Genomic DNA, 16,382 nt, shown 5'->3' on the forward strand with positions numbered 1-16,382 from the left:
CCGTGGCTTCCACTCTGAGAGACCCAGGGGCCGGGTGGAGCAGACCAGCCGCAGGGCACATGGGGGAGACGTACGGAGAAGGGGACACGAGGAGGATGGACGCGCGAGGGGAGACCCGGGGGCCGTCGGCCTGAGCAGCCAGGAGGATGGAGCTGTTGCAACCCGTGCTGGGGTCTGGGGAGGGGTGCTGGGCCAGCTGGGTCAGCTCTGGGAAGCCCGTGGAGGCCTGTGCAGTGGGCCGGGTGCAGGCAGAAGCCCCCAGACACCTAGCAGGACTCAGGTGCATTCTAGCCAGGGCAAGGCCAGAGCGCCAGAACATGCTCTGCTGGAAGGGGGGTTCTGGAGAGAGCCCTGGCAGAGGGCTGCCTTCGCCGGGACCCCCGGCACCAACGTGACCCCGAGAAGGCCAGGCAGCCCCCCACATGCACCTCACGGTTTGCACTGGGGAGGCTGGCCCATCCTCCTGGAAGGCAGGTGTGCACGGTGGAGGTGTCCCCCTGCCGCCCAGACAGGAGGGTCAGGGCTCTGCTGGAGAGAGGGGACATCTGAAGGGACAAGTGCAAACTTGGCAGTGGTGGGGTGGCGATGCAGGTTCAAGAGGCTGGGGCCCGGGCTGGGGAGATCCGCACGCCTGTCCCGGGAGGCCCTGACGCCCCAGGGGACGGGCAGCTAGATCCCCACTGTGGCTGCTGTCCCGTGCACAGCTGCACTTCCCCTACTGTCCCCAGCCCAGGGCTTCCGCCTCACCTGGGACTGAGCAGGTGTGAAACGCCGAGACTGGCTGGGGCTCCAGGCTGGGGGCGAAGGGGGGGTGGCTGACCACTGAGCAGCCAGGTGCAGAGGGGCTCCTGGGACTCACGGCCAAAGCAAGGTCACGTGGTCTGGCTGCCTTCACTGCCAAGGTGAACGGTGTGGCCCTTATCTGGGCTTGTGGCCTCTGGTTAACACTCCAGCCCCGTTCCCATGGAAACCAACTTACTAGGCTACAGCGACCCCCGGCAAGCGGGACAGCTCCACGCACCTGCTAGGAAGCGAGCTGAGGGCTCCTGACCCCACTCTGGTAACTGGACGTGCCTCTGGGGACCCTGGACACTGTGGCACGAGGCCCCCAAGTCGGGCGACTTCTGCCCCGTCCAGTGAGCAGCATCTCTTTGCACTGAGGCCCCGGGACCCCAGGCCAGGACTGGTGGCGAGGACTCCTAGGGAAGGGCGGGTGGCCCTGCTGGCAGCCGCGTTCCTGCAGGAGGGGGATGGGAGAGGCCCGGCCAGGACCCTGACCCGGGCGTCCAACACCAGCACGGCCAGGCGGCAGTGAGAGGGAGGGAAAGCCTGCCCAGTGCCTGGCTGAGGGGCTGCGGTCACCCACTGGACAGAGGAAGGGCCCGGGAAGGGCACCAGACACCTCCTGGGACAGCAGGTCCCACAAGGTCAAGCCCTGCACTTGGGGTTCCCGTGTCCATCTGAGTGCTCAGCCAGGGGCCAAGGTGAGGACCCGTCCAGCCCAAGGACACCTGGAGGCTGGGGGAGGGGGACTGCTGGGCCGGGGCCGCCCGCCCACTGGTCAGCCCTGAAGACAGCTCCTCTCTCTCCCTGGGAAGCAGGTGCCCTTTGGGGGCGACTCCCACGCCCTCTCCACGTCTGCCTATGTGGACGTGGGGTCTTCGCCTGCTGGGTGAGTGAGCCCTGAGGCTGGCTCCGCCCTCTGCAGGGCCGTGGACGCTGACCTCGGAACCTGACGCGCTGCTGGGACAGAGGACTCACACCGCCACCCAGCTGGTCCTCCCCGGGACGGGAAATGCCCACCAACGCCCACCAATGCCCAGAGTTTTGCTGGAAACCAAACAGGTAACAGTGGGGAAGGTGGCCAGGATTAGGACCAAATCCACGGCAGGCTACACTGGAAGGCTGCGTCCCGCAGCGGAGGCTCCATGCCTGGGCCACACGGCCGTTCAAAGACCTCCATCCCTCGGCCGCATCGGGCACTCACAGGCCTCCCCGTACAAGGGTGCTGGGGACCAAGGGCCAGGGTGCAGGCGCAGCATGGCTCTGAGGGGACCCTCCGCACATGGGGACGCGTTGCGGGCAGCCCCCCACCTGCCCCGGGCTGCACGGCCCAGACGTGGCCCCGGCTCCCCGCCCCAGGGTCCGGCGGCATCAGCATGCTGTGCCTCTCGCCCTGAACGGAGGGGCCACGGTGGCCACCACCTAGGAAACAGCTCACGGCAGCTAGAATCAGCAGGAGGTGTGGACGAGACCTGCCCTCTGGGCCCCGAGGATACAGCTCAGCGCCGGGTCCAGACGCGCGCTGGCCCAAGGGTGTCTGCGGCGCCCTACGCTGGCGGGGGAACCTCGGGTCCGGTTCCGCGTCACAAAGGTGGACGCAAGGTTCTCAGGACGAGCAGAGGATCCGTCCGGCGAGCCCAAGGTGGAGGCCGTCCCACCGAGGGCCTCGCAGGGCGAACGGGCACCACACAGGAGGAGCGGAGGCCCTTCCCAGCTCCAGGAGGACGCGTCTGATCACAGACCCTCACGGCCCCCCCTGCCGTCCTCCCTGCTCAGGACACCCACGGAGCCAAGCATCCAGGGTCTCCACCTGGCCTCCTACTCATCAGGGACAACCAGTGCACGGTGGGGCACCAACGGCGACACACCCCGGAAATGCAAGAACTCGCCGGTCACACTGCCCACGCTGCCGGGCCACAGGTGGGAAGGCAGAGCCCCGCACTGGGTAAGCCACGTGGGCCCAATGCCCCAAGCCCGGAATGTGGAGCTGGAGAAGCCCGGCGGGAGCTCGGAGGAAATGGCTGGACAGCGTGCAGCCAGCGAGCCGGGGCTCCGGGTTTACGGGGAACGAGTCGGAGGGATCCAGCCCGGCCGGCTCACCCACCAGCACCTGGCACCCCACCCGGCCCCCGACCCCGGAACTCTCAGGGAGGGGAGAGCCATGGCCCCGAGCACTCCATGCCAGCCCCTCGCGGTGTCCCCACTGTCACACCCAGCCTCCCGGTGGAGCTTGTTACTGCCGCCCTTACACAGCTGTGTCTGCGGGTGTGCATGAGGTGCTCAAGAACGTCTGGTGAGTGAAGGTCTGCTTTCGAAAGCCAGTACATTAAAGTAAACCCAATGAATTCCATTAAGATGTGCAATGTTTTCCCGGGTTAAAATACACCTGTAGTTTTCTAAAGAGGAAACAGATGTTCAAGTGAGAAAGGAAAGCGCTTTAAACCAGTCCAGTGAGGAGATGCAGAGTTTATTTCTCCTGGAAGAGCACAGACTCAAAACACAGGTGAAACTACACACAGGTGTCTACGGGGAGATCAGAGGGGAAGTCGGATCGAAGTGCAGGAGACATGCAAGGAAGGCCGCGGCTTCTCCCGGCTTCACGTCCGCGGGCTGTCTCCGTGGGGAGGGCGCCGGGAGCCCGGCCCGCAGAGCCAGTTCCCGAAGCGCCAGTACCCCACAGACACAGAGCCAGAGGTACAGAGCCGCCCTGGGTCCCCACGGAGATGCGGCTGCAGGTCCGACAGGACCCAGTCCTGGGGCAGGACTCAGACCAGAGGGGGCCTCCCGCCACCCCCAACAGCAGCCACAGCTAGTGTCTGCCCACCACGGAGCCCGCCAGAGAGGACGGCGGCACCCAGGGGCTCCACGGGCACAGGCCTGCGCGGACAAGGCTCCTCCCCTACACCTCGGGGCCGGGCACACAGGCCGTGGCCCGAGTGCGGGGCGGGAGCCGCTTTCCCGGGAGGCCGGGGGCCTCGCTTCACCGGCTATTAACACTCACGCAGCTAAGGAACAGCTCTACCACCAGCCCTGCTCACCTTGACACGCTCGTGCCTCCGTTTGGAGGGCCGCCTGTGACCACCCAGGGTCAGGGAACCCCATGCGGATCCCGGCGCCCAGCATGCAGGGCCCCCACCTGCTGTCTGACCGATGGGCGGAGGGTGAACACCCTCCCTGCAGGGTCAGCGCAGTCGTCCTGCTCTAAATCACACGGGCTTCACCCACTTGCTCAAGACAAACACTGTTGTTTTCAGCCTTGAGATGAAAATACTAAAACCGCTAGCTATCCAGATTGTAATAAAAGTAACACATACATTTTGCAGAAATTCCCAGGGCCTTGCTTGGTGGCATTACTGCCGGGGACCCAGGGAAAGACGGCGGGAGGGCACCGCCGGGCCCAGTGCGGGCCCCGCTCACGAGCGTCACGCCACGGGGCGACACCGCCTCCGAGACCCCCGCCGCCCATCCTGGCCACACCCTGACCTCAGTGGCCGCAGGGTCCTTTTAGAGAAGGCAGAGGCCGCCACGACCAACACAGTACCTGAGGGGGCTGGCACGCTGAAACCCCCTTAGAGGGATTAAGGGGCGGAGGGGTAACTTTGCACCGCTGACGCTTTCTAAGTGGGTGGACAGCACCGGCAGGCGACCCCGGGCGGGCGGGCAGGGAGGAGGGGGTCAGAGAGGAGCAGGGGCGTCGCGCCCGGAGGTACCTGGTCTCGGAGGTGCGGCCGAGCCCGGCGGGGTGGGGGGCGGCGGCAGGAACGTGCTGTTAGGGCTGCTGAGATGCCCCTCCCCCGTGAGCGTCAGGTCGGCCACGTGCTCGCCCTCCACGGTCTGGACGCCCCCGGCCTCCACCGCCTGCGCCGGGGGGCTGGGGGTCCCGGGGGTCCCGGGGGAGCAGAGAGGCGGGCTGTCGGCAGAGCCAGGGCTGGTGGCCGGGCTCTCGCGGGGCCGGGGAGCGCTCTCCTCGCTGTGGCCTGTCGCAGGTCTCGTGCAGAAGGCCTTGGAGGCGGCCGAGGGGGAGAGGGCGAGCCCCGGGGGTCCAGGTGGCAGACGCAGGAACTCGGGCAGCACCAGGTCCTCCTTCCTCAGCAGCCCGCGCTGGTCGTCTGCTCTGTTGCTCTGAGCTTTGGAAATGAGCTCAAAAAACTCTGTTGGAAGAAAACCCACGTTGACCAAGTGTTATCGCGTTTACCCTCCGGCAAGCACAGCAAAAGCGCATCTGGAAAGCCCTGTCCCGCCGCCCCAGGCCCCCTCCTTCCTCCTGTTCCCCCCCCACCCCGCACAGCCACAGGGAGGCCGCGGGCCACGCGAACAGCTGCGCTCCTTCCTGGACCGGCTCCGGGCCGCCACGGCCCGCGGCCCATGTCTGCGCTCCGCCCGCGTTTGAAACCTACCACCTTCTGAGCAGGAGGGAGGCCGCTGACCAGGCGCCACGGCCTGACACAGCCAGGAGCCCCTGGTGCCCGGAGCTGGTGAACCAGCCTAGACCCGCGTGTGGGAGGCCTCTCAGGGGCACCACGCCGGGGCAGAGGGCGGTCCTGATGGGACCTGTGATCAGCGCCCGGCCCTCGACCCCTCTCCCCGCCGCGCACCCCGCCCCGGGAGCTCCACGGCCCCCCAGGCCGCCCCCTCCCGGCACCTCCGCCCTGCCGGGGACGTCCAGATTCTTCGCTGGCTCCCCAGAGCTCTTCTTTTTCTTACCTGGGTGGATTCTCAGTTGTAACTAGAGTTCACCATCCAAAATAGATGGTGTCTACACTGAGCCTTCTCGAGGCTTAAGTTACACTCTGAGCTTCTGACCAGCAAGGAGCTTAAAAGCTCAAATCTTAACGGCTTTCAGAACCGCGAGAACTTCAGAGCAGGCGTGCGTTTTACTCTGGCCTGTGGCCGGACGCCACAGGGAGCAGTGACTAGCCCAGCTGACCTGCCCAGGAAGTGCTCCCTGGGTTACAGCTCAGGCGCAGAACAGCTCCTAGAGCTTCCCTCTGTCACAAGCTTTCAGAAGAAAAGGAAGTCCCCCACGCCTCCTCTCCGTCTCTCATGCCATCCTTCTTCTGTCCTGCAGGCCCGGGGGCGGCTCGGGCGTCCGGCCCCCATGGCCGAACGCACAGCCTTTCCTCAGGGCCCCGACAGCAGAGGCCACCGAGGCCCGGGCCCTCCCACCGGCCTCCTCCTGGCGAGGACCCTCAGGGACGTGGACCCTGGTCCCGAGCCCCTCTCTTAGCCGGGACCTGGCTGTGAGGGGGTACAGAGACCTCCTGCTGCAGCCCACATGGGGGCTCCCTGACTCCTAGGGCCCGGCTCTCAGTCTGAAAACTGGGGCTTTAGTAGAGTTACACCAACAGCTGCAGACAGACACAGGGGCGAGTGCTCAATGTGACGGGTCACGGCCACCCCAATGTCAGTAACTCAGAGAAGCTTCTAGTGACTGGACTGGAAAACTGACACTGCATTCACGAAAAACGTGGAAGTTTTAAAAAGTACACATACCCTCTGCTTCGTCCAAATTAATTTTCTGATATTTTTTTTTCCCAATCTTTGCAATAGATTCTTCTCTCTTTGAAAGCCGGGGATCCCTAGCATTCTTTCCATTTTCTCCTTTAATTTTAATAGAATTAGACTTGCCTAGTGTTCTTTCCTCTCCCTGCGTCAGAAGGAAAGTCAAAGTTCCACTCACATTTCAGACACATGACAACACAGTTCATCAGTTATATAAAAAGGGTCTTTGAAACACAGATTGCATTGATTTGGACTTCACATGCGTGCAGAAACATCAATCGCAATGATAAGGATTGCAAAAAGAACAGCACGCAAGGCACACCCACCCACCCAGCGATTCCCCGGCTAGTGGGAGCAGGCACCACAAAGGGACCCTGAGAAGACCCCCCCAACCCAGGGTGCAGGCCCAACCAGGGCAGAGAGCCGCTGGGGCCGCGCGCCCCTGAGCTTTGCAGGCAAGGAGCGAGGCGGGGTGAGGAGGGGAATTACCATCGCCGAGTGGTTTCTGGAGCTGGCGTTTACGGCTGCGCTCTGTTTGGTGGGCCCACTTTTCTGCTTATCTGTGGGTACCGAACATAGTGAGACAAGCTTTATAAAACTGCAGTGAATCGCAGACCCGTCTCAACATTTAACACAATCACCAGATCAAAGCTGTACAGAAGCCAAAGGTATCAGAGGCCCCTTATCTACATGCGCGCTCAGGCCTCAGCACCCATGCGGGGTCAAGGGACAGAGGACCAGCCTCCTCGACCCGCCGCGTCTGGGTGAGCTGTGCATGACGGCGACGGGGAGAAGGCTCGCAGCTGACTGTGCCCACGGGGACTCTGTGGTCCCGTGGTGAGTGAAAGTGCCTCTCGGGTACTATTTGGCACGAATGTCTTTAGAAAGTACGAGAGTCTCACATTTATTATGTATCTTCAAATACGGCCACTGCCCCAAGTCAGGGCTGCAGGCTGGCCCCCGCTGGCCCTTGTGGTCCACAGACCACTTCCCTGGCCCAGGATGGGCTGGCGGAGTCCCAGCTCTCCTGCCTGTGAACAGCGTCCCAAACACACTGCACGCACCTGCCCGCAACTGTGCCTTCAGACTCACCTGCGCACAAGCGGGCCGGGAGGTCCGACCTTATCAGACCCTGGAGGGAGGTGCTGAGCACCCATGCCCCGCTCAGGCCGCTCGGCCCCTGAGGCCGGTTACCGTGCGGGAGAAGTGCACACAGCGTCCTCTAGAACCCAGGTGGGCCCACGGGACAGGAAGCAGGCACGGGAGCCGGAGGGCAGAGGGGCGACCGCAGCCCGGGTCACCCTTGGGGATGGAGACGAGTGATGGGTAGCCCCTTTCAGAGCTGAGCCAGCCCGGGGAAGGGAAGGGCGGCTCCTGACGTGGCCACCTCCCTGCCCTGTTCAGTAGGCTCCAGAGGCTCTCTCCAGGAGGCACGCCCCCGCTGCCCCCACCTGGGAGTGCAGGTCCCTGTCCCCAGGGCAGGGCTGCGGGGCTGAGGCAGCGTATGGGAAAGGGCCCTGTAAACCACCGATTCCTTGTGCACTAGGCACAGGGGGCCCCAGCCCCCGACCTCAGCCGCTGCTGGGCCGACATGGGGCAGCGACGCCCCAGGGTCCCGGGTCCCTGTGCAGAGGGATGGGGAGGCCTCCCAGGAAAAGAGCACTTTCCAGGGCATGCTGGACCCTCGGAGCAACCGCAGGGCGTTCGCAGGGCCTGCGCCCCTTCTTATGGCAGAGAAGACGTGCATGGGTCCCAGCCAGAGGCCCTCGTGCTCCCGGTCCCAGGGCCTCCTGCCCGCAGACAGACGCCCAGCCACGGCTGGACTCGGACATGGCAGGGGGTCGCCGGGCCCCGTGAGACCCTAAACCCAAGTGAGGCCATCTGCAGTGTCACTCTGAGGCCACGGGGCGGCAGGGCCGGGAGCTTTCGGGGGGCCGAGCCCAGGGACCCAGGAGGCCGGAAGGACCCGGGCAGCGTCACCCTGCTCACCTTTCCCTCGGGAGGGGTCCTTCTCCTCCAAGATGACCCGCTGTCCGTCCAGACTCGAGATGGGGGCTCCGAGGTCCAGGGGCTCCTTCTCTCCACTCTAGAGGCAGAGATGGTGCAATGAGCGGCTCACCCAGGCTGGAGCTTTCCGGAACAACTGCGTGTGGCGCATCGGCCAGCAGGACCATCCCAGGCTTGATGGAGTCACGCGCCAGGTGACCCCAGGTCCTGTCACCTCGGCAGGGCCAGCCGCAGACGCCTGACATGCAACAACCAGGATCCCAAGCGCCAGCAGGCCTGCCTGGAACGCAGGCGCCGGGAGGAGCCCGCGGGACGGGGCCGTCCCCCAAGTGACGGCTGCTGGCAGCACTGGGCCGAGTCGAGGCCCCGGGGCTGGAGGAGCGCTTGGTGGGAGCCGGTCCCACCTGCGTCCACAAGTCGGGTGCTTTTAGGCGTTAAGTCAAGCTGGCCTGAGTCTCAGCATTACCTCCAACCTGGAGGAGGGGACCTCAAGCCCACCTCACTGGTCCTCAATGCACTAGGAGGCGTGGGAGTAGGGGGGAGATGCCCCCCTGTGGGCAGGAAGCAGGCGCATCTGAGGCCCGGGACCCTGCCCTTCTCTCCTGGGGAGACTATCTTGCTGTTCAGGACCCACACCCTCTGTCGAAGAAAGAATCTGAACTTGTAGCCTGGCTCTTAAACTGCTAAGCGACCAAACGCCCAGACAGAGCTCTGGCCGAGTGCGGAACGGACCAAGGCTAGCAGGGTCCTGCCTGGCTCACGACTTCGCAGCCCACAGTTCACTAAGGAGGGTCAGCAGGAGGGTCCAAGGAAAGCCACACGTTCACAGCCCATCCACAGGACGCCCCGTACCACCCTCCGTGACTCTCCCGGCCCCGAGCCCTGAGACGGCTGGACCACTCTTCCCGGTCAGGCCTCAGCAGCCCAGTGGGGAAGGAGCCCCGACCACTGGCCAGCCCTTTGGGACTGAAGCCCCCCAGCGACCCCACGAGCACGCTTCCATGACTCACCCCACTTTACAGATGGGGAAACAGGCACGGGGACTAAGGATCGCTTAGGATCTCAACAGAGTACGAGCAGGGAGGCCACATGGAACCCAGGCCACGTCCCTCTCCATTCGGCGTATTCTAGACTTTAGGACGGCACCCCCATCCCCCAGTGAGCTGGGCGGAGGGCTTCGGGTTACCCTCGGGAAGTCTGAAAACAATTTAACTGGTCCTCTTGTTTACGTCGAAGTCTTGAACAATTCTGGAGCCCATTTCAGAGAAAATAAAAATCCTAAAATACTTGAAATCATAGCCCTGATAAAGTATAATTTCTAAAGAAAGGAGAACACAGGCCAATGGGTCATAAGTCACCGCATTTCAAAGCAAACGTGTGGAGGTGCGGGACCACCCTCCGGCTGTAGGAACGGGGACTCTGCTCTCATCCCTGCTTCACCCATGCACGGAGGAACCCGACGGCCCGGCTCCGAAACACCAGAGAGAGCTGTCAGACCCACGGCCTATGGGAAGCTGCACGGCGAAGCAGCGGATGCCCGACAGGCTGTTGCAGATCGGGTCACGCACGCCACCGCGTGCCGTCATCCGATCAGATTTGCAAACGGCGGGAGGCTGCAAGGTTTTCATTTGTTTCTCTTCTTGGTTTCCCTGGGCCCAAACCCCCAAATCTCAAATACCAACCCAAATCCCAGAGGGCACGACCAAGGTACGAAGAAGCAGCAAGCATTTCCACCAAAGGGCGGGAAACAGGAGGGCAGCGGCAACGTCCTCCCCAGGGCCTGCTGGGTGGAGAAGCCGCACACAGGCGCTGGGTCGGCCCCACGGCATCCTCCCGTTACGCCAGCCACAGCTCGCTTCGCGGACAACGGGGACAGGCTGGGCCCCAGCAGGCAGCGCTGAGCTTGCGGGCGGCTCGGGGGCCCAGGGGCCCCATGTCGCTCACTCACCAGCCGGGCCACCAGCTCACTCAGGCGCAGGCCGTACTTGGCCGCCACGGGCCGCAGCACCTCCGCGACCGGCTTGCTGGGCTTGGCCTTGAGTCCCACAGACCGGTTAATCGGCACCAGATCCAGCCTGGTTGGAGGGGGAGAAACAGGAGCACGTTTGCCACAAACACGTGGCAACTGTCATGTGGACGTTCCGTCTCAAAAGCAGAGCAGCATGGCACCCATGGGCATCACCAAGGCAGCCCCAGGTTCTGCACGAGAAGAGAGCCCACAGGGGGCTTCTTTAGGGTCTCGTGGGGCTGAGCCAGGACTGTCACACCCGACAAGGAGCGGCCCCTCCCCACGGGTCGACCCTGCCCCGGGTGTAGCCCTGCCGTGGTCGCCGGCAGGCGGGGAGCGTGACCCTCTGGCCCCCGGGGTGCCTGGGGCCACGTGCGGCTGCCCCTCTGAGCTCACAGTGGGGGTGCCGGCACCCCCAGTAGAGCGGAGGCCAGCGGGGCAAGTGGTCAGAAACAGCCTGTGGCTCTGGAAACCTCACGAAAATGGCAATTGCATTTCTCTTACCGAAATAAAGTGCGTTTTTCTAGGCGCAGGTCCCTAGACTCCAAGATGCTACTGTCCTGGTGTAGCACCAGAGGCTACGGAACACATGAAAGGAAGAGAGACGGGCGTCAGTGGGAGCCAGGGCGCACGGCTGCACGGAGCAAAGTGCAGCTTCGAACGTGGCCCACCATAGCCGGAGAGAAGGCCTCAGCTCTCTGACCAGCTGCTGTGAGCCCGCAAAGGGTTCTGCGCAGCGAGACGGCGCTCTCGGGACCCACCCCCGCCACACGCATGGAGCACAGAGCAGAGTCGGCCGTGAGGCCCAACACAGGCCAAGGCGGCAGGGAACCCGCACGCTCAGGTTAACACACACAGGTTAGCCGGCTCCCCCACCGGCAGGATCTCCCACAGGGCAGACGCCCCCAAAGGAAACGCCCTCGGTCTCCGCAGCCCTGTACCTTGTCCCCGCCCACCAGGAAGAGGTCCACGGCAGCCCCGTTGATGCCGTGTCGCTCGCAGAGCCCGGCCAGGACTTCCTTGATGGAGAGCCCCGCCCTGACGAGCACCACGCAGGCCGTCCCGTCGGGGAGCTGGATGCTGCAGTGCTTGGCGGCCTTGTCCTTCTCGGGCGCCAGGGTCCTGCAGGCCTCTGGCTGGGGGGCAGGGAGACATGGGGGCGGGCGAAAGGTCAGGGAAAGTGCGGGGAGGCCCCGGGGAAGGGCCATCGTAGCTTGCACACGCGTGGGGGGCCCAGCAGTGTGGCTCCCTGTGCACACCCAGCTCCACAATGCAGACACGTTCCGATAAAGGCACAGTGCGCTGTGTGCACACGGCCGCTACGTTGTGGGGCTGCTAGTTGACAGAGAGCGCCACCCCCTCTCAACTACAGGCACCGTCCTTGCAGTCCCAGCCTCCAACCTCTGAGTCTAAACTTTTACAAGGGCCATGCTAACTAGCTTTCCTACCAGAATAGGATGGGCCTTCCCACTTTTGTTTTCGGGGGTCCGGTCTTGGCCTCCCTGACCCGGAAGCACGTGGAGTCACCCTGCAGAGCCCACTGAGGCCATCTGGGGAAGAGGAGCTGCCTCGCCCATCTCTCAGCCTAGGAGCCGGGGACAGACAAGGCAGGCAGCCTCTGCTGCTTCTGGTCACCTTTCTGGCTCTTTCTGCCCGACCTCACAGGCCCAAGGCCTTTCCGAAAGGAATGGACGGACAGACAGCAGGTGGGCCGGAGGGAAGAGGCTGGGAGAGGGGCCGGGACGGCCAGGCCAAGGCTCAGAGGCAGCGGCACACACCTGAGGGTGTGAGGCCCCTCAGACCCTGGCCCCCAGGTCACGAGGAGCTGGCGGCATGGGGAGGCCAGGTGTGAGGGGCACGGGGGAGTCTCAGCTCCTTCCTCTGCGGGGCTGCCAGGGGGTGCGCCCTGCAGGCAGCCTGCAGCCTGGGGTGCCCTCTGCCCAGAGAACGCCCACCACCTCTGCCCGGCGCGGGGGATGTGGCCCAGCCCACCCGTCCCACTGCCAGGCCCTGCGGCGGGGGACACGCCTGCAGGATGGGGAAGCGAGCCTTCCAGCGCGGCAGCACCTGCGACGTGATGCCTGCGCTGCGGGTGGACTGGGCAGGAGCGGGAGGCGGCCCCTCCCCACTGCGCGGAGCAGGGCTCCCACGTGCTCGGGGCAGGAGCCGGACCGGGGCCAGCCCGCGGCCGCGCGCCCCGTGCCAGACCTCTGGGTCTCTGAGTTACAGCACCGCTTCCTGGCTACAGACGGCTCCCCGCATGCCTCCTTCTAATGCCCGACTTGCCCTGGTTGTCACTTCCTTACCACTCTGTCCTCCGAGGGTCTGAAAATCTCTTTCTCCCAAATATTACTTCAGAAAACTAGTTTGCAGGTGGTAGACTGATTGCAAAATGGCCCCAAATATGCCCTTCCCACAGAGGCACGGGCAATAATGAATGTCCTTTGTCTTAAGCCACTGGGTTTTGGGATGCTCGTCAGGCATCAATGGCTGACTGGTGCGTGGTCCACCCTCACGGCTCTAACTGGTATTGTGATAACTGAAGAAGAATGACATGCACACTCACTACTGCCTGACCGTCTCAAGTGGCTAGGAGGCCGGCAACAATAGGGTTTTCCAAAATGGCCATCAGACGACAGCAAAGCAGCTAGCAGGTGAGCCCAGTGCCTCCTCCCCTAACTGGAAACTGGGCCAGACAAGCAACTCAGCGGGGCGTGAGGAGAGAGCGCAGGGCCAGGCAGGACCCGGGCCCCCGGCCCACAGCAGGGGCCGGCGGGGAAGAGCCCTGTCGGCACAGCCCCCAGCGCACAGGCAGAGACACAGGGGTGTCTGAGCTCACGGGACGTGCAGGTGCTGAGACGAAGAGGAGTACCTGCCTGCTCCCGTGGGCGTCCAGAGAAACGTGCCTGAACGGGAACTAAAGGTCTCAGAAATGAACCCAGAGATATTCTTAGAGCTCAAGGGGCGCCCTCCCCATCCATGCAACAGCTCCCTTACGAGGGACACGGCTTTGCGGGGACTCACCAGGTCCAGGCTCCCGGCCGAGGTCATGGAGCCCTGCGACTCCCGACGGCCCAGGCCTCCGTTGGTGTGCACGGGGTCTGTAGGGACACAGGGACTCAGAACACCCAACGGCACCAGCTTCACGCTTGCTCGCTTAACGCAGAAGCGCAGAAACCCCCCGAGTGTGGTCACGTCCCCCACAGCCCCACACCTCCTTTAGGCTGAACAGACACGCTCGAAGGACGGGAGCCAGGCTCGGAGGCCCTTCGGCGGCGCAGCCTCGCCCCTGGCACACAGCCGGAGCCGGGAGCCACCGCCCAGGCCCGCGCTCTGCTCTGCTGGCGGCCGCGCAGCCCCCCGGCTCCCGCTGCCTCATCGCAGGTCAAAACGGAAGCAAGTGTAGGGCCTCCCTGCCCTCCATTTAATCTGGAATTGTCATCTCAACACGCGGCTTCACGTGCCAGCCGGTTACGGCATCTTTTACCGACGGCTCACGTCCCGTCTTCCTGTAAAGTCCTGAATGAGCTGACAATCGCGCCATCCGATGTCACTGACTAAGCTAACTGCAATCTAAAACTCGCGAGAACTCTGACATAGAAAGGACCTTTAAAAACACAGGGCCTAGGGCCCCGATCATGCCGCTGTGCCGGGGCCTGGGGGTGGAGCAGGGGGCCTGATTACACGGAGGCCCCCAGGCCCCACTGACCCACCTGCCAAAAGCAACCGACTGCCAGGCGAGAGAGTCAGGATGCCTGGGAGCGTCCTGGAGTCAGGACTTAGGGCCTTTCCGGGTGGCTCTCTAAAGACGTGCCGGGTATGGGGACCCCGGTCTCCTGGGGTCCCGCTCGGAGACACAGACCTAGAGAGGCAGGCACTCCCCCATCTCTGGTCCTCGGGCGTCCCTGGCCACACTGACGACACCGCTCCCACCCCCAGCTCCGGCTGCCCTTCCTTGTGGAAGAATAGCTGTACCGGCCGCCCCAGGCAGGGCCCTGGAGCCTCAGGGCACTGGCAGAGGCCCACAGCCTCCCTACACTGCCCTCTGCAAAGTGGGCATAAGACCTGCCTGCGGCCGGCTCTGAGCAGGAGATGAACCCTCTAAAGTGCCTGGCACAGCACAGGCACCACTCCCTCAGGTGCTCCAAGCTCCCTCGGTAGGCTGCCCAACCTAAACTTGGGGCCCGGGTCTGGAGCCTGCAGGTTATTTCCCAGAAAATAATCCCTTTCCTGACAGCCTGTGGAGAAGAAAAGGCTGCCAAACCCTCCCGCGCGTGCTTCCCACGCCCAGTGTGCGCCCCGCCCTTCTCTGCCCCGTCCACCCCCCCACCCCGCCCAGGCTGCTACCCGCCCACCCACCTCCCTCCCGGCGCGCCCCAGCCCTCGTCCCTGTCCCTCTCACACTGTCTTCTCAGCCACATCCAAGAAAGAAACCAAGGGAGAGAAGATCTAGGATGGCAACCTTTAAAATTTACAATAATAAAATTACAATTTTGAAAATGCTTGGTACCCAAACTATGGTGTCACATTTTCTTGAAGAAATTACAAAAGCTCGTGTACCTCTCTGCACACGGCAGAAAAGCAAGAGGCAGTCTGGGTGGACAGAGGGCAGGACACCTGTATTTTCTGCTTTTCACTTGGTTGTATTTTCCAAATTTTCTACCAAGAGCACCCATTACTGCTCAAGCAAGAAGAGGGTGGTACCCGTCGGGCGCCCTAGCCTGGGGGTTTAGAATGCACCGTGCCCCCTCTCAGAGGGCCCTAGAGCCCCGCTTCCCCAGCCAGGCCGCCCCAAAGGGCCACGTCACAAGCACAGCCCACACGTCCTCATTTGTCCCCGAGAGGGCCTCGCCCCCCCACCACCACCTCACACGACAAACCACGAACCGCTTGGACGGTCGCCTTGGTCCTTCCTCTTCTGGGACCGCCCGGCGCTCCTGGTCCTTGACCAAGAGAAAAATGCTCCTTTTCGTTTCTTCTCGCTGTCCTCATCTCCCAACTCTTCATTCAGGGACCGTCCTGATTTCGATTTTCCATTCAACTGCCGTCAAACGGAAAACGTCGTTGAAACAGTGTGAAGTTAATTTAATATCACATGAAATGCATGGGGAAGGGAGCTGGAGCAGGCCGCCAAGACACGTGCTCCACGGGAGGGTCCAGGTCCCTCAAGGCCAGAGGCGCAGCCCCACCAGCCTCTCCAGAAATGGCAGCTGGAGACCCCCGCCCTGACCAGAGCCTCGGACAAGACGCACGGGAGGTGCAAGTGCTAAGAGGGCCTTGCATTCCCTGCGGGTGAGGGGATAAGCCAACAGGGGCATCTGCTGTCATCTCTGCAGAACAGCTTTCATCTGGGGGGGGCCAGCACGGCCGGGACAGGCACCTTCTTTGGCGTGGACGTGTTTGAGTGGTCGGAGCTGACGCTGTGCTTGGAGGTGGGGCTGCTGGGGACCTGCTGCGCGTCGGGCAGTGGGCGGCCCTCCACCTCCGCCAGGATGCACTCTTGGTACAGCGGCGATTTCAGAAAGCGAGTGTAGCTGTCGAACTTCATCAGGTTGAAGATCTGCCGAGGAAACAGCGCTGTCCAGTGACACACTGAACCGGACACTTGGCCCTGAAGGTGCGGGGCGGCGCCGGGCCGCACGCGCAGCAGGGCCTGTTCCCAAAGCCCCTCATCGCCCCTGGAGTTGTTGCCCAGGCTCCTTTGTGTCTGATCACACTTACAACACGCCAGCCCTCGGGGGCCGTGCTTATGATCAGCCAGTTCCAACAACCCACACAGAGCCAGCGTCTGAGCGGCCTCAGGACAGCCAAGGTGCACTCTTGGAGAATCTTTACTTTGTTAAATAAGAATGAAACCAAGGGCAACTGGAAACCTAAAGGAAGTGAGACCTGTCTTGAAAATACCTTCCTCCATTTTCTTAAACCTCATTCATATGACTCAGCAACAGAAGTAACCCCTGCTAAGGCCAGTGGACATGTGCTCTAAAACACATTAAGTCCAAGGCACACTTTTCATCACAGTGACGTCCTAAAACTGAAAAAAATCCAAACGTCCATCGATCTCTATGTATATCACCGCCCA

General features: G+C 63.1%; 1 protein-coding gene across 2 annotated transcripts in view; it reads right to left on the reverse strand.

Moving 5' to 3' along the window:
- Positions 1 to 16,382, reverse strand: part of RGS12 (regulator of G protein signaling 12) — a 90,239-nt gene that overhangs the window by 3,407 nt on the left and 70,450 nt on the right. The window contains exons 7-16 of one of the 2 annotated variants that reach the window (XM_065877403.1): positions 15,681 to 15,860; positions 15,188 to 15,341; positions 13,325 to 13,401; positions 11,242 to 11,436; positions 10,805 to 10,878; positions 10,241 to 10,367; positions 8,266 to 8,371; positions 6,775 to 6,845; positions 6,277 to 6,430; positions 4,494 to 4,934 (exon numbers count right to left, since the gene is read on the reverse strand). In XM_065877403.1, the coding sequence (XP_065733475.1) occupies positions 4,494 to 4,934; positions 6,277 to 6,430; positions 6,775 to 6,845; positions 8,266 to 8,371; positions 10,241 to 10,367; positions 10,805 to 10,878; positions 11,242 to 11,436; positions 13,325 to 13,401; positions 15,188 to 15,341; positions 15,681 to 15,860 (1,579 nt within the window). Of the gene's footprint in view, positions 1 to 4,493; positions 4,935 to 6,276; positions 6,431 to 6,774; positions 6,846 to 8,265; positions 8,372 to 10,240; positions 10,368 to 10,804; positions 10,879 to 11,241; positions 11,437 to 13,324; positions 13,402 to 15,187; positions 15,342 to 15,680; positions 15,861 to 16,382 lie in introns of those variants that run through there. The other variant, XM_065877404.1, reaches the window with a different exon arrangement.

Source organism: Phocoena phocoena, chromosome 5 (assembly GCF_963924675.1).
Source record: "Phocoena phocoena chromosome 5, mPhoPho1.1, whole genome shotgun sequence".
Classification (NCBI taxonomy): Eukaryota; Metazoa; Chordata; class Mammalia; order Artiodactyla; family Phocoenidae; genus Phocoena; species Phocoena phocoena.